The sequence below is a fragment of the Sparus aurata genome, chromosome 11 (assembly GCF_900880675.1).
Source record: "Sparus aurata chromosome 11, fSpaAur1.1, whole genome shotgun sequence".
In the NCBI taxonomy this organism is placed as follows: Eukaryota; Metazoa; Chordata; class Actinopteri; order Spariformes; family Sparidae; genus Sparus; species Sparus aurata.
Genome location: NC_044197.1, coordinates 15268676 through 15292858, shown reverse-complemented (window position 1 = coordinate 15292858; position 24183 = coordinate 15268676). Strand labels below are relative to the sequence as shown.

The following is a 24183-nucleotide window of genomic DNA, read 5'->3' as shown; positions in this document are numbered from 1 at the left end:
AGCAGGGACATGTGAAATAAGTCGAGGAAAGACATCAGTCTTTCATTTTGAACCACACTATGCTTCCCTTTGGGTGTTTTGTAATAGATGTTGGAAAGATGTCTTTCATTTTGACTTTGTGAGGATGTCACTTTGAACGTTTTAAAAAGGCATGTTAATCGATCACAACTGACGTCAACACATCATCAATGGTAATCGGTAAAAGGGACTTTTAAAAAAGACGTTGCAGAAACTTTCATTTTGGCTCTTCATTGGGCATCTGTGACCAGTCGGCAAATACATTAAATAGACCATTTCCACTGCAGACATTTTTGACTTGTCAAAGCAGGAAAAAGCACAGGTGTGACCAATAATGTTAACGATGGCTCTGTTCTATTAAGGGTCCCAGTGAACCATGTCAGTGAGTGAGCCACTAATGTGAGAAATTCGACCTGTGCTTTTCCTGCTTTGACAAGTCAAAATGTCTGCCATGAAAAGGGTCTATGGACGTCTTATGGACATGTCTTTGCTCAGTGGGGAGAGATGGAACACAAACTGTGGATGTTGCAGCCCAGGCATCGTCAGCGTCTTGACCCCCACGCCACCAGGGTTCGCATTTTGACTCCAAGTTTACGTTTCTTACCTTGAGGTGTCTGCACAGTTACCCATTCCGAGCTAAGATTTAACTGTGACAGTTTGTTTTTCCTTATGGTGAGGTAAGAAGTGTGGTCGGTGTGTTGTTTACATGTCCAGGGGCCTCAGGAGCCATTAATCAGCTCTGTGTGTGCGTTAAAGGTAAGCAATCCCTGGGAGCGCTAATACTGAATTTATCTCTAATGATAGGTCACTCAATCCACCAAAGTGACCTATTAGAAGAAGTAGGTAGGTGCGGGCGAATAGACTTTTAAAAAGGCCCGCACAGGCAGAGAAAGGGGGGGTGGTAATTTGTAGATTTCCTAAGGTCGAAGGCTCGAGAGGATTTCTGACAGAGCAGAGGGCAAAGCATTGGGCATCACTTTGCCACAGATTTGTGAATACCAGTGTGGCCACACTGGTTCGGACATAGGCTTGAGATCTGTTTCAATAAAGATTGCTCTATCATTCCACCCAGCCTTGCCTCTGCAGATTCTTTTATTAACAAACTACACGCCGACACCTTTGATGAAGACAGCCCTGAAACTACACCGTCTCTTCCTTTGTAGGAATCTACCTTTATGAACATAGCTTCTCAATTAATTTAAGGTTCAAGATGAATTCATTTGTCATTCTACAACACAGGGTTGTACAGCAAGATGCAAGTTGTTAGTCCTTTATGCTACACAAGAAAAAAGATTTTAGTGGTGGACTGTGGAGGTTAAGATAAGGAGCGCGAGTAAAGAAGCTGCTGCGTAGTCTAATGGTCAGAAATAATTAAATGAAAATGCAAACGTTAAAGTAGACTAGCTCTAAGTGTATCACTGTCCTCCTGTTTGTCCAGTCAAGTCTTTGCGTCTGCACTTTCAGACAGGGTGACAGGAGTGAAGGAGGAGACACTGACCCACCAGATGTCCAGAGCCACACTGGTGACCAGAAGCAGGTAGAAACTCCTCAGCAGTCGGACCCATCTGCAGTCCTGGACAGCAGCAAAGAGGACAATGAGACAGAGCAGGACCAGGATAAATCTCAGCTCAGCTCCAGTGTGATCATCGAGGTGCCCAATGTTCAGTCATCTCTGGAGCTCTCCACGATCACAGGTACAGCTGTTGGTTTGTGGTCATTGGGTGCTGATGCGCAGACATTTTCACACTGTAGCTGGTAACATTAGGAAGTGCTTTGTTAATTTATTTGATTTCTCAAGACTAACCTCACAAGGCCAGAGTCTCATTTTCGCTGCACTCATTGTGGTTTGGCGGGGGGGGAGTAGGCATTTACTTCACACAGGATTCATTTCAAGTAGTTGGTATAGATAAGCCACACTCATCAGTATGAACTTCTTTGGATACATTTGAGATGAGAAATAGGCCATGCAGTTGCAGAGTCTGACTTCAGGGTAAATTGTTGCTACCACAGTTCATTTTGTGAAGGATTCATCCATGTCATCTGCTAAAATAGTCCCCATAGTTCAGCTGTCCTCTTCGTCTCCTTCTCTCACCTGTCCTAACCTCGTCTTCTTTTTCTTCTCCCCCTGACCTTCTCCAGTCAACAGTAAGGACCCCGAAACCTGTAAGTCAGAGAAAGAGGAGGCCGAGGAGACAAAGCCTGCCAACGCTGTGACTCCAGACAGCATGTTCATCTTCAAACCTGACAACCCGTACGTTGCCACCATGGACTCTCTGAAGGGGTGTATTTCATCATCACAACATTGTAGTGATAAGGAAATAATGGTGCTCCAAACATCACATGTACTTGGAATAAACTGCCCTGATTTGTTGCATGACATCCCTGCCTCTAGATTTGGGCCTGCACAGTATTACTCTTAGCAGATGTGGTACCTGACCTCTTCATCACGTCTTCACTCTGCCATCTGCTCTCTCTCAGGGTGCGTCGAGCGTGTCACTACGTGGTAAACCTCCGGTACTTCGAAATGTGCATCCTGCTGGTCATAGCTGCTAGTAGCATAGCACTGGCGGCTGAGGACCCTGTCGCCACCTCCTCTGACTGGAATAAGGTTAGTATATTCAGTATATATCACCTTTCTGATGGGAAAAGCTGTAACGTTAATGACCTAATAGAAGCCAGAATATTTCTGCTGTTTCTACTAGCACTTTATCTGTGCTCTGGGTCTAATAACTCCCTTCATCTACACTGAGCAGCACCATGAACAGAAAGAAAATATTTCTGAAGACCATTTCCTGAAATTGTTTCACAAAAGACGCTAATGTGACTTGATGGGGGGTGGTTAAACTGCTGATGACTGAGACTGAAGTCTGAGACACACTGAGCGTCACAGGAGGAATCCAGCTATTTCTCTTGTATCGTATTATCAACATTTGAGTGCACTGTTTTGTACTAAACCTCAAGATTAGTGTGTAAAGTGTCATAAATTTAATGCAGGAAGTTGAAGAATTTTACCTTTTCATGACAACATTCTTAAGCTTCCATGCTGGCGATGGCTGTGGCCGGCGGTATTATGTTGTTGGGTGGTCCATCTGTCCTTCCAACACATTCTTTTGAACTCAATATCTCAAGAGCGCTTTGAGGGAACTTCTTTAAATTCAGGTCAAATGTCCACTTGGACTCAAGGATGAACTGATTAGATTTGGGTGGTCAATGTCAAAGGTCAACTTCTTTGTGACATCACAATATTCCACAAAAGAAATTCTGACCATTATCCAACAGCATAGCTCAGGAACAGTGACTTGACTTGGCAACCATGAGGCGGCAAATCTATTTACAGTATTGATCTGTGATATATATTTGACCTGCCCTTTTACTGCTCTGTCTCATTGCAGGTTCTGCGGTATTTTGATTATGTGTTTACTGGAGTCTTCACATTTGAAATGATTATAAAGGTGAGTCACTGTCTGAAGATGATATGATCATAATCATGTGTGACTGTGGGGTGACTGGTTGCAAGAATTGGTGCTAAAAAATCTAAATACACTTTTTTTAACCACATAATTCCAGGATGGTTCCACTCAACATCAAAACTAGCAACTAATTGTCCATTATGGACAGCTTCTGTCTGCCTTCTGTCACTTCTGAAGAACAGTGAGGATAAGATAACTTTGCCTGATAACAAATGAAAGTCAAACTGTTATGTGACACAATAAAATAAGTTATTTCCAACCACTTTAGCAGGTTAACCCTTTAAAAAAGCAATGTTGGCTTGCTGACCCTTATTCCCTGTTACACGTGGTTATTGGTTGACCAAAATAACCAGAACATTTTGTTTTATTTGAACATAGTCCCAAAGAAGTAAAATGAATCAGCAATAAAGCAATTTACAGAAAAGAAGTAAAGATTCAAGGAATATCTGAAGAACAATTTATCCCAGTGTTGCGCAGGAGGAAAGTGTTTGTCTGCTTTCCTTTGCTGTTAATTATCTTGTGACTGTTTAGATTGATGTTCTCTGTTTAAAGTAACAAACAGCTTCAGGCTCATTTCTCATTTAATTCAACTCATTAAGTAGCTTGATTCTGTTTTAAATTCCAACACTGATACTAGAAATACCAACAAAAGAAATATATTTAAAGTTGACTCCGTCTCAGGAAGGACATTTCTTTCACCACAGACCTTTTGTATTGTCTCTCAGATGATCGACCAGGGTCTGATCCTCCATGATGGCTCCTACTTCAGAGACCTGTGGAACATCCTAGACTTCATCGTCGTGGTGGGAGCACTGGTGGCCTTCGCCCTCTCGTCAGTCACATGGCTTATATTAGTTAACGATATGCGGTGTCTTTAAATCGGCTGTAACATGGCTTTTTATGGCTGTAAATGTTGTTTCACTTCACGCAGCCACCGCTTCCATTTTGTTATGGCATTATAACTGTTAATATACATGTCCCTCTTTCCTGTTTGTGTCCGTCTGTGGATGGTGCCCCTGTGGGATTGACCACCAGCAATGTGATGGGGTAAAAATTCAAAAAAGTCTTCCTCTATTCAAACAAATACCATCTTTAAATGTGCCAAATTGTGCAACATATGTAGAATATGTGAGATTACAGGTCCTGTATGATGGATGAACAAGGTGGGGGAAGGTGTTCTGAAGATCATGATGTGTCTAAAAATGTGATATTTACTATAAAACAATGATGAGATGCTAACGCTGTCTGTCTCTGTGCACAGAAATAACAAAGGACGGGACATTAAGACCATCAAATCTCTGAGAGTGCTGCGAGTCCTCAGACCCCTGAAGACCATCAAGAGGCTTCCGAAACTCAAGGTCAGAGATGCTCTCTCTTTGTATGTCTCTGTCATGTCCATCAGTAGCTAATGTTAATAAGAAGATACTGCAAAAAACAGAGAGATGACACCAGTTGTCCAAGTATGTCTAGCTTTGGTTAAAAGTAAAAAAAATTGTATTTGGGTACGTTTTTGACCAAAGCAAACAGTCCTCACAGCTACATCCGGACCATAGCGACTGACGAAAAGTTGGCCTTCAAGTATAGCACACATATCACTCTTTTTCAAGCATATCTCAGTGTCCACTTGCACACACAGCAACATAAAACTGCCCTGTAGCTTAGAGATATCTCCTTTTTCATCTCTTGTTGCTGCATGTCGCAGACCTGAGCACAAGGATAGAAAAAGAGCGAGAAGACAGACGAGGCGATAAACCATGAGGTGACAAACTGTGAGCATTGGGGCATGAAGACATGTTGTCAGGGCTGGGATCCCCAAGCTTCACACGTAGTCTGTCTACGGGGAGAGAATGAGCAGAGGAGGGGAGATGAGGACACGTCAAAGCATGAATATACACAGGTTGATATCCCACCTCAATGGAAAAAAGAAACTTAGTGGAAATTGAGGGGGATAAAGAGGAAAGGAAGGTGACCTGCAGGGAATAAAGAAAAAAGTAGGAGAGTGTTTAAAGTAAATGCAGGGCCTGAGAAGCAGCTGGAGGATTGTCTGCTGACAGGTAGTCGTCCTGGGATTGCTCCTAATACCAATGTTCTTCTCATTCTGGTCGCTGTGAGAGGAAGTGAAGATCTGTGTGGTATATATATATATTCTTCAAAAATCAATAGTCTATGTTAGATAAATAGTTATGTGCATCAGTCTTTATGACCCGCGTGTCTCTTCCAGGCGGTGTTCGACTGCGTGGTGACGTCTCTGAAGAACGTCTTCAACATCTTGATCGTCTACAAGCTTTTCATGTTCATCTTTGCCGTCATCGCCGTGCAGCTCTTCAAGGGGAAGTTTTTCTACTGCACTGACAGCTCCAAGGACACAGAGAAGGACTGCCAGTAATACACTTTACTTTCTTTCTTTCTTTTTTCTTTCTTTCTTTCTTCTTGCATTCCTTCACTCTCTTCTTTCTTTTGCCTCATCTCTCTCTTTTGTTTCTTTCTTTCTTTAGTCACTTTCTTCTCTTTCCTCCACCTTTCTTACCTTCCTTCTTGTCTTCCGTCTTTCCGTCTGTATTCCCTTCTTTCATTTCCCTCCACTTGTCCTTCTGTCCTTCCTTCTTCCCACCCTTCATTCGGTCTAGAGCAGCATGCCCTCCTAAAACTAGACACTAAAGATAGCAAAATTGTTGAAAATGTTACAAAATCCTCTCAAAATCAACATGATCCTCTTTATTTCCTAATGTATTTTGTTCGATGTGTCTTTATTAAGACGTACTTCTGTTGTGCCTGGTCTCCTCCTTCTCCTCCAGGGGTTACTACATCATTTTCGGGAGGGACAAGAAGGAGATGAAGAGGAGAGAGTGGAAGAGACACGAGTTTCACTACGACAACGTCATCTGGGCTCTGCTCACTCTCTTCACTGTTTCCACCGGAGAGGGGTGGCCTCAGTGAGTGTCTGGTTGTCGTGCAGGACGAGGAAGTTCAACAGGAGCTCTCCCGCATATCATTTTACATTCTTCTCCATTCAGAGGGCTCATTAGCTTTTATGAGCATTATAACCTGTCTTGTTCTTGGGTAATGGTCAAATCTGACCTTTGATTAAGGAAATATATTAGATGTGATTAATTTAACAAAGATTTTCTCATTCATTATCTCACAATAAGGGTACACCAATATTTCACTGACAGTGCCCGTGGGTTTGTACTGTTCCAGCCCTTGTTAACTCCAAATAAATTAAAAAACGATTTCCTCCTTCAAATGGCAAGTTGGCATATGATCCGCACCGCAGTAAACAAATACTTCCACCAAACTAAAAACTGCTGTAGCACATGATGTCATTTCAGAAGAGGAACTTTTCCTGCACATGATGTTAGTTCATTTTCAATAACACTTATCATATTCAGTGGGTCTTGATGTTATCATACTCTTTCTTATGTGCCAAACAGTTGAAGTTTTTTCTTTTAGTTGCTGGAATTTTAATTCACGTTAGCATTGGTTAGCAGTTAGCTCTTTTCTTTCAGGGTTCTGCAGCACTCGGTGGATGTGACGGAGGAGGACAGAGGCCCAAGCCATGGCAACAGGATGGAGATGTCCATCTTCTATGTCATCTACTTTGTCGTCTTTCCCTTCTTCTTTGTCAACATCTTCGTGGCTCTCATCATCATCACCTTCCAGGAACAGGGGGATAAGATGATGGAGGAGTGCAGCCTGGAAAAGAATGAGGTAAAAGGGAGCAAAGAACAACACTTCTTCCTCTGTCTGTTGTGTTTCTTTTATGTCGCTTTGTTTTTTTCACACTCTGAGTTTGATCACACCTTTTTCTTCACATTGTGTCTCCTTCTCTCCGTCTCTTAAGCAAATATTTACAGTCTAGTCTGTACGGAAGCCCAGAGGGGCAAGTGAGAATTTCCTTTTTGTTTTTTCTGGTGATTAACATTTTTTTCTCTCCTGTGTTTATGACTTGAGAACCAGTGAAAAAGAGTTGTTGCCAGTATAATCTTTCAGTTCCTTTTTTTAACAGTGAAAACACTTCATGTCTGAAACCAACTTTGTTTGTTTTTCAGAAAAAGAAATTAAATTCAGGGGTTTAAAAATAAAATAGTTTATTTATTTTCTTTCAGGAGAATTCTTTTTTTTTGTGAAACTGGGTGAATTTTTTCTTGTGTTTTATGCAGATGGAAGAAAATAGGTGAATTGAAACGATTATCCCGGTAAAACCTTCTTTTCACCAGTTGTAAAGTCTTAAACCCAGAAGGGAAAACAGTTTTGACCAGACTTAAAATCCAGCAAATCGATCTCCAGAAAAAAAAAATGAAATATGCTCTCACTGTCTTGGTAAATCTATACATCTATTTCTTCTTAAAAGTTTAAAGTAAGTAAAAAAGAGCATTTCATTATGGTGGATTGCCTGTGTGCTGTGGGTTTTGACTGTTTCATGCTTCCTTCTTTCCTCTTCCTGTTATTCTTGGTTTTTCAGAGGGCGTGCATTGACTTCGCCATCAGTGCCAAGCCTCTGACCCGTTACATGCCCCAGAACCGGCACACGTTCCAGTACCGTCTGTGGCATTTTGTGGTGTCGCCCTCTTTTGAGTACACCGTCCTCGCCATGATCGCTCTCAACACTATTGTACTGATGATGAAGGTGAGCGTAATCAAAGACAGTGAAAGTGGGAACAAGAATGAGAGGACATAATCTGAGACTTCATCTACTTCTGTCTCCTCTCTCCTGAAAATGACGTGCCGCTCTCCACGTATCCTCAGCGGCATATTCTGTCATGAACTTGTGACTGTTAACACTTTGGTTTTAAAATAAACCAAGACGTGTCACTCCTAACTGGAAACATGGCTCTGTAGAAGCTGATGAGTCCCTCCTTGTCACACTGTGATGTTTTAGTGTTTTTCCACCCCTCTCTTGCCACTATTTATTTCCGCAACTGGCCTTTTCTTGGGCCGTGCTGGTTATTCAGAGAGACAGGCAGTCAGACAGACAGACGCAGGGTGACTCATCCTGTATTAAATATTGATCTATAATGTCCAGGGGCTGCTATTTAGCATGACCTCATTAACTGTGGCTGCTGCCCCCAGAGGAATGACTCCTTTTATAGTGCGACAGATGAGAGGTGCAGAGACTGAGGGACTATTTATGGGTCTGGAGGAATCTTCCATCAACCTGTAGATCTGCAGGGCGCCACGCCGAGGTTCATACTGTTATCAGACCGCTATCATCAGGTTACACTGCAGTGAACTGGTTAGGGAATTTTCCACTTTTTTCTTGCTGTTTAACACCTGCCATCTTTCTTTTTTCAGTATTACTCTGCCCCTCCGGCATATGACTCCGTACTGAAGCACCTGAACACAGCGTTCACTGTTCTCTTCTCTGTTGAGTGTGTCCTCAAGATCTTGGCCTTCGGCTTTCTGGTGAGAGAAAACAGAAACACGCAGCCTGAATGTAGATCCTCTTTTGAAATTACTGAAAGCGTCTTTCCTGTTTCCGCAGAACTACTTTCGAGACACGTGGAACATTTTTGACTTCATCACTGTTTTGGGCAGCATCACAGAGATCGTGGTAGACCTGCAGGTGATAAGAATAATGTAGTGTCGAGAGAGAGCGAGTATACCTCTGACTGATCAGCTCCTCCTTGTTCTCTGCACCGTTTCAGTATAAATGTGAACATCAGTACTGTATTCCTGTATTAAGCACCATCAGTAAACACCGGTTTTCCCTCCCCTCTCCTAGTTTGTTGATACGTTCAACATGAGCTTCTTGAAGCTCTTCCGAGCAGCTCGTCTCATCAAACTTCTGAGACAAGGTTACACCATCCGAATTCTCCTGTGGACCTTCGTCCAGTCCTTCAAGGCTTTGCCATACGTCTGCCTGCTCATCGCCATGCTCTTCTTCATCTATGCCATCATTGGGATGCAGGTTAGAGAGACACACACCTGATCGATCTCTGTCTCTCTCTGGGGATGGTGTTCAAACATATGATCCTCTAAAGTGACTGTTCATCTGATGTCCTGCCTGTTTTGTGTCTGTTCCTTTGTGAATCAGGTGTTTGGAAACATTAAGCTGAATGACAAGACTCATATTACCCAGCACAACAACTTCAAGACCTTCTCTGGCGCTCTAATGCTGCTCTTCAGGTAGGACACCTTGACATCTTCAGTCCTGTTCTCCGGGTAGCTTTGGACTTTATGTTGCTTGTTTTAGATCCATGTAGTAAAAATTGGAGCTATTCCATGACCCAATCTGAAACTTAAACCTGCGGTGCAGCATTGTGAACTTGTGGAGTGAACGTGAACGTAACAGACATTGATTTATGTGTAAATGTCCCACAATGCAAGTTTAACACTTTGTCACTCAGCACACTCAATCCAATTACTTACCTTCAGCACTCCAGAGTAGTTACCATCTTGTGTCCCTTTTAAATCGAGATGCAAAACCATCAATATTTTCCTTCACTTTGTTCGTTGAACAACACATTTCCTTAATGTAGTCTGAATAATGATGCAAGGCTGCAGTAGTAAGGTTTTGCTATCTAATTACCCAAGAGGCTCCTCAGTGTCAGGGGGTGATAGATGCTGCAGTGTACCACTTACCTCCTTAACAAATAGCTCGGCAGACACTTTGAGAGGGTTACATCTGGTGAGGAAGAACACAGTGTCAAATAATTCAAATGGCTCTCACAACCAAAGTGTTGAGCAATGATACTGTCCTTGTTTTTACATGTAAACATAATTTTTTTAAAAATATCCCTTTGGATTTGGTTATCACAAATCTGAGAAATGACACATTGCAGAACAAAAAAACATAAACAACTGTATAAAATGACGGCATCATCATTTAAAGGCATCAAAAGATCAGCTCTATTGCTTGTAACCCTTACTGGAAATGTGTGCATTAGACTACACATCCCTGTGTCACATTTAGAGTGTCTCAGCTGTCTCTGAAGAGAGGGTTGCTTTGATTGCACCATCCAGATGGCAGACACAACTGTGAATAAACTGTGAAGTGGACCGCTCAGCCTTAACCAACCTGCCCCTTCTGTGTGTGTCCAGGAGTGCCACAGGGGAGTCATGGCAGGAGATCATGTTGTCCTGTCTCGGGGGACAGAAGTGTGAGAAGGACCCAGCAGTAACGGAGTCGTTGCCAGATGGGGGCTGTGGCTCCGACTTCGCCTATTTCTACTTTGTTTCATTCATCTTCTTCAGCTCCTTCCTGGTAAGACAAGGAAACCAGAGTGTGAGGGATCCCTCTAAAACACAATAACGAAACCTCTCGTCATGTTTCAACCTGGTGTGTCCGTTGTGTTTCGTTGTGTTATCGTCTTCATATTTTGAGGGCTATCCTAATATTTCCCCTGTCAAGCACCTTCGGCTCATACAAACAAAGTCATGGCTTCTCCTTCCTCCTCTGTTTGTCTCCTGTCCAGATGCTGAACCTTTTTGTGGCCGTGATCATGGACAACTTTGAATATCTGACCAGAGACTCGTCCATCTTGGGTCCACACCACCTGGATGAGTTTGTCCGGATCTGGGGGGAGTATGACCGCGCCGCCTGGTCAGTGTCTCTCTGTCTTTATGCTACACCTACATCTCACAAATAATGTAGCTGTTTTCAGTGATGTTAAATGATGTGATAAACATTTATGCTGTCAAGTATAAAAAGAGTAAATCAACTCTATGATGCACACTGGATGTAAAAAGCTATTTTGATGTTTGTATCTGGCATTTGAATTAGCTGCAACAGGGGTAGATGCTAACAGTTACTGATAACCATCCCCAAACCACTTCACCAGCCTTCAGAAAAGTGTTTTTTAAAGTTCCCATGAAGTCAAAATTGCTGTTCTCACCTATACACCGATATCACACCCAACAGTGGCAAGAAAGCAGTTTTTAGGTATTTTTCTAACGGTGTTTTAGAGTTTGTAACTTCCAGGAAACACATTAAAAATGTTGATGACTCGTCGTGCACACAGGGGCATTTGTTAATTTTTTTGTCCAATAAACGTTTTATGTATTTATGATGCTAAAATTTATGTAGAAAAAGAAGAACGTCGCCAAAGGTTGTTAGGGGACCTCTACAATAACTGGGCAAAAATATAACTATAAATTGTACAAAACCCCAAATTCATAACTTTATTCAGTGATTACAGTGAAATTGGTTCATCTGTTATGAAGAAAATATTGGTTTGGCTGTTTTTTCTCTCTGCTGCTCTCAGCCTACTCTGCCTGGAGCAGCTTCCAAATGAACACCCTGGGACTGGGGCTGTACAAGGCCTCCGAAAACCATGACACAGACCATTAGGGGAACCAAGTTGATTTATGGAGTTTCCTGGTTGACTGATACCAGTAACTTTCTTTCTTAAGTAAGTTCTAATGAGGCTGATAGCTCAGCAAGCGGTTTTTGCTTACTCTGCGACAGGTTGCCAGGTGCCAAACCAGTGAAGAAAACCACTTGGTTCTGTATTCCCTCTGTCAGACTAGCCTCGTCTTCTCAGGGTGTCGAGGGCGTTTTTTTTCCATAGTGGTTCAGCTATGATCACTTGAAGCTGCCAGTCCATGGAGAGCGATGGTGACTGGGGTGGGGCGGTGGGGCGCAACGTACATTCTGCATTACTGGCTGCTGAATGTTTTTACAGGAAATACGTAACTATGCCCAAGCAACTAGCATTTGATTGGCCGTTTTATGGGGACTTTAAGGCACACTACGCAGGATTTGTCTGTTGCTGTTGGTAAACAAACCCTTCAAAGTTAGCAAAACAAAGTTATTTGTGATAGTTTGCCAACTGTTACGTTTTAGAGCACAAGTGAATACGCCTACACCTCCACACAACCCTCCAGATTTTATGTAAATACAGCCAAAAGTGCTCAAACAGACACCAAGACCTGCAGCTCCCATTCTCCGCCTGTGGCAGGAAGCCTGAAATGTCCCGAGCACAACAAGTAAAAGTCAGGGAGGGTTAGCATCTCTGTAGATACACTACCACACTATCTATATAGATAGATAGATAGATAGATAGATAGATGGACTACAAGGCTGCAATGACACTCAACTAAAGACATGTATGTTCTTTCCAGTGGTAGGATCCACTATAAGGAGATGTACAAAGTTGTGCGCACTATCTCACCTCCCCTGGGCTTTGGAAAGAACTGCCCACACAGGGTGGCATGCAAGGTTTGGTTCCCCCGCGTCAACAAACCCTCCCCTCACTTTGCCTCTTTGGTGTGGGATGCTTCCTGACCTCCTCCTATCCCTCTTTTCCCTCCCTTCACCAGCTGTCACCGCCCTGCTTGACCTTTAGGGGTGTTTTACTCAGGTCAAAGAATGGCGACACTCCAAACTCAGGGTACTAAGGCACAGGACATCCTCAACAAACATGATTTTATCGTATTTTTAAAAGAATTTAAATCCCGCTTTTGACGCAGTGAAGAGAAATGTGGGGGGAGCCTGTGTCTTTCTACCCTTTGGATCTGGTGTTAGATGATTTTAGTTCTCTCTGGCACACACAGATGCCAGCAGCACGTAAGTATCTTATTTTTTGTACCAGATCCAGAGAGGCTGTCATTCCTTTGCTCATCCTTTCCAAGGTTTTTTCTCCTTTTTCCAGTTTTCTATGCCCTGATGGCAGCATAGAAAGAATACAGCCTATTTTATTTCTCCTACTTTCTCCTCCTCTGTGATTTCTTGGAATAACCCTTTCTCTTGTATCTCCTTCATCCTGTTTTCTTTTACCCTACACATCCCCTCCTGTGATCCTTTCACACTCCCTGACTCCTCCACCGTTATTCAACTTCTCCTCCACCTCCGACATCATCCCTCTTCCTCTCCCTCCTTCTCTCTTCCCCTTCTTTCTTTCCCATCACCACCTTCATGGCTACTTGGTGCCCCCAGTGGTCGTATCCATTACACTGACATGTATGAGATGTTGACCAACATGTCGCCACCTCTAGGCCTGGGCAAGAAATGCCCCTCCAAGTTGGCATATAAGGTAGACTGAACACAAGCGATGCAATAGGCGCTGCCTCTGTATTCTAATCAGAGAGGACAAGCATTGTCAAAGCTTGTTTTTTGTGTGTCGTACATCGGGAAAGCAAGGCATTTTGTCTGTTGAGTACATGAGTATTGCTTGTTGAAACAGTTTAAGTTTGTCTCTGGCAGATGATTAATCGCTGCAGTAATGATTGCCTGTTTTGCTTTGCATCTTGACAGTAAAAAATAAGACGTCATCATCTGTTTTGTTTTTTTTTGCTGTTATCTGATGAAAGCGTCTCAGTGGAGTTTATTTTTCTGAAATCAGTTAGAGAGCATTAATCGGAAAGTTGTCAAACATCTACATGCTTAATCTGCTGTCAAATGTTCTCTTTCATACTTACTTCTCTCTGTCTGCACGCGCCTCCCACCACAGCCCGGTGTTACGTCTGTGTGTGTGATGATGTGACATGCTGGATGTGTTGTTGTGATGTCTGTGGGCCTGAAAGCATGCTCCACCTGAGATCAAGTTCTGTGTGAGTTTTGTCCTTTTTTTTTAATGACCCTAGACAAACAGACGGACGGGAGCGAAAATACAGTTTTTATTTCCAGATCTCAAAACACGATCTTTCTTTGTGTTTCTCGAGCTTGACATTCATTAACAGGCAGTCTAGTCAGTTTTCTCGTGTTCATCGTATAATTACTGTGTCTTTCGTCTCAAAACACGACGCGGTGGATAATTACATGGTTTTCAGCTCCGTCCCTCTGTGTACGTCACCGAGGTTTTGTTAATTTGTGTTTAAACAAAGCAAACTGTGCTATATGAAATGTTGATTAAAGTGGACGCTTACTGTTTCTTTGTTGTGACGCCCAGAAAAGCTGTGGTCGCTCATCATTTTAGGTAGAGCGTCAACAGTTAGTCAGTTAATCACTTCATTAAACAAAAATGAAACGCCAACTATTTTGGATTAATCGTTTCTGCCTATGTCCCTACTTGACAATGTCAAATCCGAACTGTTCATTGTCAAGTCTGTAGGCTAAATGATTTGTCATGTTGTGTGAAAGCGACCTCTTAAAAATAAGAACTAGAACACTGTAATTTGTTATCTTGAGATATTAAGGATATTAAGTCAACATGATGAAGATAAAAGGGCTTCATTTCATTATGATCCACCACAGTCGCTCTGGGCTTCCACTTCTGCTTTCTAATCTGTTGTATGGATTTTGGCGTGTTTTACTGATGATGACGCTTCTCTCTGCCGCCATCAGAGACTCGTCCTGATGAACATGCCCGTGGACGAGGACATGGCTGTTCACTTCAGCTCCACCCTCATGGCCCTCATCCGCACCGCCCTGGAGATCAAGATTGCCAGAGGTTGGACTGAATATCAAATCAAGAGCTTTCGCACATTGACTGTGATGAAAACTACTTCATCTGTCTGTGTGTGTGTGTGTGTGTGTGTGTGTGTGTGTGTGTGTGTGTGTGTGTGTGTGTGTGTGTGTGTGTGTGTGTGATCTCCAGGAGGGGAGGACAGAAATCAGATGGACCTGGACCTGCAGAAGGAGATCAGTGTCATCTGGCCTCATCTCTCTCAGAAGTCGTTAGAGCTGCTGGTTCCCATTAACAAAGGTATATTTCTGTTATCACAGTAGTCGTAGTACTTAATGTCATTTAATTTGATAATGTTCTCTTGTAGGGTCATATCTATGGCCTAATGGTTTCTGCTTTCTTCCTTTTCAGCCAGTGACATGACCATTGGGAAGATCTACGCCGCCATGATGATCATGGACTACTACAAGCAGAGCAAAGCCAAGAAGCTCCGACAGCAACTGGAGGAGCAGGTGCTTTGCTTTTTTCTTTTAGTTATTCCTGTGAGGCACCTAAAAGTCACTGAAGTGCAGTGGTTTTATAGCATTAATGTGCTACTGTCATCATCTGACATTTTTCAGTGCTCTATCTGTTAGTTTATTGATTTATTTTGAGATTTGTGTGTAAAAGAACAAACTGCTGATGCTGATTTTTTTGTTGTTTATTTTGTATTTGTTGATATGCATTACCCCCTCCAAGCCAGGATAACCCTTATTATGAGCAAATAACTTAAAGTCAATCAGCCCTTTATTACATTATCTTTAAAAGAGCAAACATTAGATCAATGGCATGAAGCAACCTGAATAGAACCTCTTCCACAGGATTTTTTTTTTGTTTCAAAATACTTTTTTATTTTGTTTTTATGGCACCTTTATTTTACCTGAAGACCCTCTGAGATGGAGATCTATTTTACAACAGAGACCCGGCCAAGGTTTCCCAACAAATGAAACTTATGAAACGCAGTGGCCTCTCAAGAAAAACAGCCACATGCCTCCTTCACCACACTCCCAATGATAAATGTGTAGCCTTATATAAATCTACCTACGGTTTTTTTCAGTACTTTCATGGCTTAGCAAAGTGATAGCAGGATGTCATAAGCCTTGTGAACGTGCCAGCGCAAAATTAATTAGCGACGTAAGACAAACATGGGGCACGACCATCAGAGGTGATCTAATTTGCGGATAGCAGTCTAAGTGAATATCACCTGATACTAATGTTCAACGATATATCAGTTGTTGTGAATGTTCATGTTGTAATTGGAGCAGTGCTTTATAGCCTGTTTTTTAATTCCCATCTCCCTCTTTGTGTTTCAGAAACATGCTCCTATGTTCCAGCGTATGGATGCCTCCTCTCTGCCTCAAGAAATCCTATGCAACGCCAAATCCCTTTCATTCCTCAGCCACAGCGCCGGATCTGCTCTGTAAATACTCAACTTTAATTTTCTCCTCACAGTCGTTTACACTGGTTCATGGTTATTTATGCAGGTAGAAAAAGAGCCATCTGGATTTCTGTAGTTAGAATCTAATCTCTGTCTACTGACCTTCTGTTCCTTTATTGTAATAAAAAATAATTGGCAAAATTCATGCGTGTATATAATGCAGCCGTCCTGTCTGTCTGTCTGTGTGCATGCTCCTTCAGCAGCAGAGGAGGTTTCGTGGCACTCAGCCCGATCTCTCCTCAAGAGATGTTCCTGCAGCCACTGTCTCGCTCCAGGGAGGAGAAGGAGGAGGAGGAGGATGACGAGTACCATTCACCCTACCACCCATACCACCGCCCACATCACCATCACCATCATTTACACACACTGGTAACCTCCTACATGTTGCGTCAAGAAAGGAAAAAGCTTGCTGAGGGTGAACTGCGGGTCAACAAAACCCATCAGCAGTCAATTATGCATTGAAAAGCCTTGTGAAAAGTTGCAGTTTTTTTTTTTGTTTTTTTTTTTGCAAGAAAATGATAAGATAATAATATTCAAGTGAACACAGAGACTCAGACTCAGTAAAATGTCCAAGGTTTAAATCTTAAGCCTTTGGAGGAGAAATAAATAAAGGGAGAAACAGCCGACCCTCTCTTCTTCTGTGGTGTTTGCGTAGGTGCCAGATGTAGTGGAGTATAACCAAGTGATGCAGCAGGCGAGACAGGACCAAACAGCTATTAAATCACCTCAGCGGACAGCGTCTATCAGAGCGTCCTCCATGCCCAGACTAGCTGTTGAGCCACAGGTAATAACGATTAAATACCTTTATTCAACCCTATATGTAATCCTTAACAACTCTTGTATTAGAAAGTGCTTTAAAAGTCAAGAAATAATCAAAATGTACATATTTTATTTGTCCACACAGTCATCATAGTCATCTTGTGCGACTGAGAAGGAATGTTTGCTGATGAGGTGTCATTCATGGTTACTTACAGTGAGTGTTTCCCTCTCTGTTTGTTGGATGTGTGTGTAGCCTGGGCTGTCAGCAGACAGTAAGCTGATGAAGCGCTCCTTCTCCACCATCGGAGACCAGTGTGTGAACGGCCTTTGGCAGGAGCAGCACTCTCTGGAGAGAGTCAGTCCTGACGACACATACAGGCCTCGGCAGAGGAGCTACAGAGGTCATATCGTGTTACTGAAACACCTCCTCATGCATATTCTATGTTGTTTGGTTTGATTTTTGAAGTGAATACATTCACAGTATCTGTTTCAATACTTAAAGGTGCACTATTTAGCTTTTTAAGCTACTGTTCTATTAACCTATGGCCTTTTTGTTCTCACCCCACCCTAAATCAATATACAAGCCTTATTTTCCTCTATTTTTTACAAACGCAAATGTAAACATGTGGCTTTAAAGTCGATTCAAAACTCAAGTTAGGTTTCGCAAACTGCTATTCCTTGTATCAAGACCTATGTCTCTTTAAATTGGCATCAACAAAGTGCACCTTTAAGCTATTGTGCTTGAATTCAGCTGCTCGTTAATCATAATTGACTTGGAAAGTCCTTGTTACAAATTGAAAATTAAGTTTATATTGAATAAACAACCAAATTGAAACAGTATTATTAACTGAAATGGGAATTTTCATTGCTCCTGTGGTGTCCATTTTGACTGGACAAGGACAGCTTGCTTATGGAAATGGAAATCATGCATTAAAACAGAAGTGGCTTTGACTAATTGATAACATACAATTCATGCAATGTTCCTCGATTTACTTACTGAAATCTGCACCTCTGCTTCTCAGGTCCTAAAATCAACCACAGAGAAACAAGCAGCCATGAGAGAGGGCGATCAAAGGAGCGGCGCCACCTCCTGTCTCCCGATGTGTCCCGCTGCAACTCTGAGGAGCGCAGCCGGGATCCATCGTGTGAAAGGAGAGAGTCCCGATCACCAAGCGAGGGACGCGCAAGCGCCACCTTACAGAAACAGGTAGAAGTGCACATACACGCTGATGGACCTGATGTTGTGCTGGTTTCTTTTGTACAGTGAAGTAGACCCATGGATTGAACCATTAAAGTCTGGTTACAGCACAGGAGATGGCACCCCGTTCAAAATACTTGGATCTTCCATATTGTGTGGCCCACAACTTCTGGTTCTGCTCTTGGCTAACTTGAATAGAGTTGCATCACGTAACGTAGTAATAACATGATTGGTCACTACCACTGTTGGCTTCAAAGCCCAGCGCTCTTCTTTGGGGCTTGACTCTCTAGTGGGCACACACTATGGACCCCACAAAGAAGAAGATAAGTAAGGTAAGTCAAGCTTTTTTGGCTTCATGCGCCATGGAACGACTTTCATAGGAATGAACTAGGTGTCATCTCCAGTGCTGTATCCAGATATTAATTGTTAAATCAGTGGCTTGAGTAGACCATATTCACACAGCAGCCATTTTCCTCTGACGTCATGCTCATGGTGGAAAGCTCCAATGCTTGGATAATGTCATACCACTGTGTTCAAGGGTTGCAAGTCATTAAAACAAAGGGAATCTGACAAAGTGTTGTCATTTCACCACTTCCTGATCAATCAGCAATAATGAAAATCTAGAGGTACATCGGGCCATAGTTCAAAGCAAAACAACATAATTTATTACCTAACATTCGCTAACATTAGCATTCAACCACATCATTAAAGTTGCTGTTTGCTTAGTGTGTTTCACTCCCAAGCTTGTGCATCAATATTTTTGGATAAATTGACCCCTCTCCTAGGATATCATGTAACACTCCTGAGCACTAATGTTAGCTAGGAAGTGGTTGAATAATGACGCTGCGCTAGCCGTTGTCTAATGGACACTAACAGGTTATAAAATATGTTATTTCACCTTGAAACATGGCCCATTGTCTCTCCAGATTATCACTATCCATCGTCTTTTCAGTTGCTAGTCAATCAGGAGGCGTTGTCAGCAACAGAAAAGATGAGCGTCAGTGAAAATCTGGAAGGGCATCGGGCGGTATTTCAAAGTAAAGCAATATATGTAATAACCTGTAAACTAATATTAGCATAAATTAACATTACAGTTGGATTACATCCAGTACGTTTCACTTATCATTCATAGAACTTGCTACCAATACTTGAGCCAAAGGAAAATGGCTGCCATGTGTGGCCATGTATGGTCTATAAGAGACCAGACAACCAACAGAACTCTGTCTCCCAAGCTTAAACTGTAGGAGAAGGTCTTTTACAGTTATCCTCATTATTATGTGTGTTATTTACAGGTGAACATGTCAGACAGCCCTGCCCATTCAGCCTCAGAGTCCAGTACTCCTCGTAATCGACGCCAGCTGCCACAGACACCATCTCGCCCGCGGCCGTACATCTCCTACTCCCCGCTGGTCTGCCGAGCCCACACCTCTCCCACACCAATGAGCTCCTCTGAGGGACAGACCCAGCCTCAGGACGGCCCAAGTGTCTCCACGGAGACCTCGTGGAGGGCTGACAAGGAAGGCCTGGGCTCATCCGGAGGTCAGGGCAACCCATCTCCTCACCGCTACATCTCAGAGCCCTACCTCCCATTCCACGAGGACGTCGGCGCTGGAGAGGCAGGCGACGGGCAAGACACCCTCACTTTTGAGACTGCCATGGCGACCAGCCTGGGCAGGGCCAACGCCATAAGCTCCGCCCCTCAGCTCAGACACTCCTGGCAGGTTCCTAACGGGCATTTTCGGAAGCATTTGGGCCAGGCGACTGGGACCGGAGCCAGCGAGCTGCTAAGTGACACGGACGAGGATGACCGCTGCTAAAACCAGAGAGGAAGACGATGCACAGGGAGACGTCAGAGAAGCTCCACATGGCGTCAAAAGGCTTCCGCTCCTGAGAACTTTTATTCTCAGTACCAGTAGCATAACAGGCAGGACTGAACACTATTTACCTGGATACCTGGGTGTCTGTCTGCAACATGTTCTTGTGTGTGGTGTGTTCGTTGGAGCTGGAGGGAGGCTACGTGCGTGCACATGGCTGTGTGTTTAGGTGTGCGTGTGCTCTCAATAGAGAAAATTTGCCAAATCAAGACAGCAGCAGAGACTGACTGTTCTATAAGTAGATCACTGCAGGCAAGTGTGGCCAAGCCTTCCCACACGCGTTAGTGTTTTGATTGTTTTTTTGTTTTTTTTTAAACAAAATGTTGGTGGAGGCATCGAACCAAGGTGAATCCAAGAAACTGATCTAAGTGCGTTTTGTGTAGGTGAACATAGAGGTAGCATGTAACAATGTAATACAATGAATGTATTATAGCTTTTGGTTCTTAAGTTCTGGTCATTTGAGAGGGTTGCTGTTAGTCTTTGCTGTGGATAGTCGTGAGAGTAGCAGTGAAACACGGGTTGATTCAGATTTACAGCCAGTCCACACACAGACCCTGTTTACAATAAGAGAATCCACAAGGTTCATGGGCATTAAAAGTCACCAATCAATAAACAGTCAATACAGGAAATCAAGTTCCATACCTTAGAATGAGCAGAACCTCTTGTGACATGTATTTTTCTGTCCCCATGTGAAAACAACAACAGTGCAACTTCACCTTGGTGGTCGGTGGCGAAGAGATGTTTTGTATCAGGATACTGAAACAGCAAATGTGTAATATATTATCTTCTAAAATGTTGTTAATCTGCAACCCAAAATGAAGAAAATCAGAATGACCGAGTCAGTCAACATGATATCAACATGATGAGACCATCACAAGGGTGAACAAGAGGACATATCACACTAACAGGCCCGGTGGTCTGCATCCGCTTTGTTGAAGGCAAGCGGATGTTCACGCTTCACATTTATATCAATATTGTGTCATAGAGGTGACTAAAGCCATTTTCTTCCTGGTACACAAAGCCGGGGATTTGTCGTCTTCAGGATGTTTTGCCTTCTTTCACGTGATGACGGAATGAGTCCTTTATACGTGTGATGCAACATGGACGCTTTTACAAAATAGGAATCACAGGCACAGTATGTTTTGTCGATACCTTAACTGCCACATCGGTTCTGTCAGACTAAAGCCTATGTTTTGGTCAGTAGGAACAAGCATTACGGTATTTTCTGTGCTCCAGAGTTAAAGTATTTTTTCCACATGCATGATCACGGTGATGACAGATACAGTATGTGAGAGAAAAGTGTCTTAGAGCCGCTTGATTGTTCTAATTTTAATGAACCATGATATTGAACAGGATTTAAAACCACTTCACCGACAGAGTTGATGCTTTTCCAGTCCCAGCATTCACTGTCTGTATTTTTGAACATTCCAACTTTCCGCCATTTGTTGTTCCCCCTCTTAAATAAGATGTATATTTATATCATGTGCTGTTGTGTTAATGTAATATGTTGAGTTTGACATGTTTCTGAAATGTGAACACAGGACATATCTGGGCTGAGGATCCACAGGCCAGAAGAGGTCACACTCACCTGCTGGAGCCCCAAACAGAAAATCCTGGACTGAAAAAAATATGTTTTTTTTAGCAGAGAAACCCTCTTTGAAGTGTGTTGACTGCAAGGTTGGATCCATACAGTACAAAGGTTAGGTTAAGGCTTCAGCCTGTAGTTTATAGGACTGTGCTTAAGGTGAACACTGCAGCCTAGGACTTAACCTCAGTGTCCGTCTCTGTACAGAACAGCCTAATCTGTGCCTGGGGAAACTCACCTCAAAGGGTTCCCCATCAAGGCTGGATTTCATAGATAGAGAAGCTTTCTGGTAAATATGTAGTATAAAATGTACAAAATAAATCCATGTTTAATTTATTGCATTGTTTATATTTTATTTGAATCATGATGCCTGTCTATGACTAACAAAAGAAGTGTTTACATATCTGTTCAAAGGACCATTAAAGAGAGATCACTTGTCTTTTCTGTTACTGGCTGATATTACTGCTTTAAGATACTTATGAAAATATGTTTTATGTGTCTTTTTAAACATTTGGAGATTTTCTTTTGGATTTTTGCCATTTTTGCCTTGGGAGAATATGGGGAATACAATCTACGGGGTCTATATGGTCAGTGCCTTAGACTTGACCTTATAGGCTACAAGAAATGTGTTATTACAGACATGTGCATGCAATTGTTCGTCCATCCAATGACCTACAGAAAATGGATGCCAAAATATTTGTACTAGTTTGCAAACACACCTGCAACTTAAAAAGATCATACTATTGTTTACCCAAGGTTAGCTGTCATGCCTCCTCTAGCCAGCAGCATTAATGACCCCTCTACACATATGCATAATGACTGAATAGCTGGATTGCCAGTGACTCCCAAAATGGCATATATCACCAACATGACTGTGTCAGTGAACCGGTAAAAGACCTACAGGACCTTCAATTTATAGAGATATACAACCAGATATTTTGAAATTTCCTCAAAAGCACTTCATAAATGCAAGGGCTGGGAGACAAATGTATGTATATGTATATGTATATATATATATACATATATATATATATATATATATATATATGTATATGTATATGTATATATATATATATATATATATGTATTATGAAATTGTGGGGGAAGAAATGTTGTTATATGTTTAAAGGTGAACTCTGTGTTTCCACAGCAGTCTAAAAGCAGCGGTACACAAAGGAGCATTCAAAGGAACCTGATTTTTATTATTTTCACCACAAGGGAACAAGTTGTTGCCTATTACTAGAGCATTACTCATACTTGTCATAAACATCAATTACCAGATTTCTACAGAGTGAACCAGGAGTCAGAAGATCCATGTGGGCAGGCTGCTTTTGTCATTATTATGTTTACTCATTAACCGCATAAGTGCGGAACCACCTCCAACCTTCTCCACTGCGACTGTGAAGAAAAGACACAGCAATCGAGCTGTCTTTGTAGAAGTGGGACCAGCTTTGAAACACTATGGGAGGAAATTTGTCTGTTACCACTTTAAAAACTACTGAACACATATTAGCACACACAATAAACTAGTAGTGCTTGAAGGGCAATGACAGCTGTAAAAAGTCATTTCACGGCTGTTGCTATCCTCCTCTGAGTGCAGTGATAAGTGACAGGGTCAATGTGATGATTACTCCACACTGATGAGTCAGAGAGAGAAAGTTCTGACCTTTTCTACAGCGACTGTTGTCTTACTGTCGACAAGTTAAACAGATTACTGCATCTTTTACAGCAAAAGACAATTTTTCATTTTCAGAGACTTGACAAGGTCACATGTGACTGCAGGGAACTTGTTTACCCAGGATGGTTTCTCTTTCCACGACGTGAAGCTCAAGGCTTTGGTGTTGAACTTGACCTTGGATGTTTACACACAGAGTACTAATGCCGTCTGAATCTGTCGACTTTGTGATACAGTTTACATTCACCTGTGAAGCTGCTCTCTAAGGGGAAAGTCTTCAGTCTGACTGTGACACATCTGTGTGTTTAAAATCTATACTGTCATGTCTACTCATCCCATACTGTCCACGTCCAGTGACTGATTAGGTAAAAATGAGCGTGTGAGCACTTATGAATGTATGTGTGTATTTGATGGGGTACGTGGGAGAGTCTTCCGTATGTGTACATTTATTTGTGAATGTGGTAACGTTTACATGACAGTTTTCCAGATGAGCTGAGTTTGCTGATGCGTCTGGGGCAAACGGTGGTCAGAGGAGATGACGCTATCGGCTATTTTAGGGAAGGAAGGTGAGGAGCTTCTTCTGCTGGAGGTGAAGACTGTTCAATTTAGTCAGTGCCGGGAAACAACATTATGAGTGAGGAAACACACACCTACTGTATACTGTATGCTCTCTAGCCAGACTGCAGTTGTATCTGGACTGATGCCCCCTGGTGTCGGGGGGCTGAGACCGCAGATCAACACTTTCGGCCTGGTGCTCTTGGGTGGAGCCTCACGTCCTCACAGCTCACTCTTTACGGTAAACCCAACCTCACCTGACACAACCCTCCTTGGGCAGCAGCCCC

The 24183-nt window shown here is 42.6% G+C and overlaps 1 protein-coding gene across 12 annotated transcripts in view; it reads left to right on the top strand.

Annotated features, from left to right (window-relative positions):
- The window catches only part of cacna1ea (calcium channel, voltage-dependent, R type, alpha 1E subunit a), a 110152-nt gene extending 88047 nt beyond the window's left edge, over positions 1–22105 (top strand). For 4 of the 12 annotated variants that reach the window (XM_030432718.1, XM_030432711.1, XM_030432719.1 and 1 more), the window contains 27 exons: positions 1483–1712; positions 2158–2269; positions 2497–2626; positions 3411–3470; positions 4214–4320; positions 4524–4535; positions 4750–4846; positions 5710–5870; positions 6284–6421; positions 6995–7196; positions 7951–8115; positions 8781–8891; positions 8971–9051; positions 9211–9396; positions 9523–9614; positions 10530–10692; positions 10904–11031; positions 13366–13462; positions 14713–14818; positions 14966–15073; positions 15185–15285; positions 16126–16232; positions 16451–16619; positions 16906–17034; positions 17263–17410; positions 18032–18216; positions 19500–20024. In XM_030432718.1, the coding sequence (XP_030288578.1) occupies positions 1483–1712; positions 2158–2269; positions 2497–2626; positions 3411–3470; positions 4214–4320; positions 4524–4535; positions 4750–4846; positions 5710–5870; positions 6284–6421; positions 6995–7196; positions 7951–8115; positions 8781–8891; positions 8971–9051; positions 9211–9396; positions 9523–9614; positions 10530–10692; positions 10904–11031; positions 13366–13462; positions 14713–14818; positions 14966–15073; positions 15185–15285; positions 16126–16232; positions 16451–16619; positions 16906–17034; positions 17263–17410; positions 18032–18216; positions 19500–20024 (3850 nt within the window). Of the gene's footprint in view, positions 1–1482; positions 1713–2157; positions 2270–2496; positions 2627–3410; positions 3471–4213; positions 4321–4523; positions 4536–4749; positions 4847–5709; positions 5871–6283; positions 6422–6994; positions 7197–7950; positions 8116–8780; positions 8892–8970; positions 9052–9210; positions 9397–9522; positions 9615–10529; positions 10693–10903; positions 11032–12551; positions 12649–13365; positions 13980–14712; positions 14820–14965; positions 15074–15184; positions 15286–16125; positions 16233–16450; positions 16620–16905; positions 17035–17262; positions 17411–18031; positions 18217–19499 lie in introns of those variants that run through there. The other 8 variants (XM_030432714.1, XM_030432712.1, XM_030432713.1 and 5 more) reach the window with 8 other exon arrangements.
- The last annotated feature ends 2078 nt before the right edge of the window (positions 22106–24183 follow it).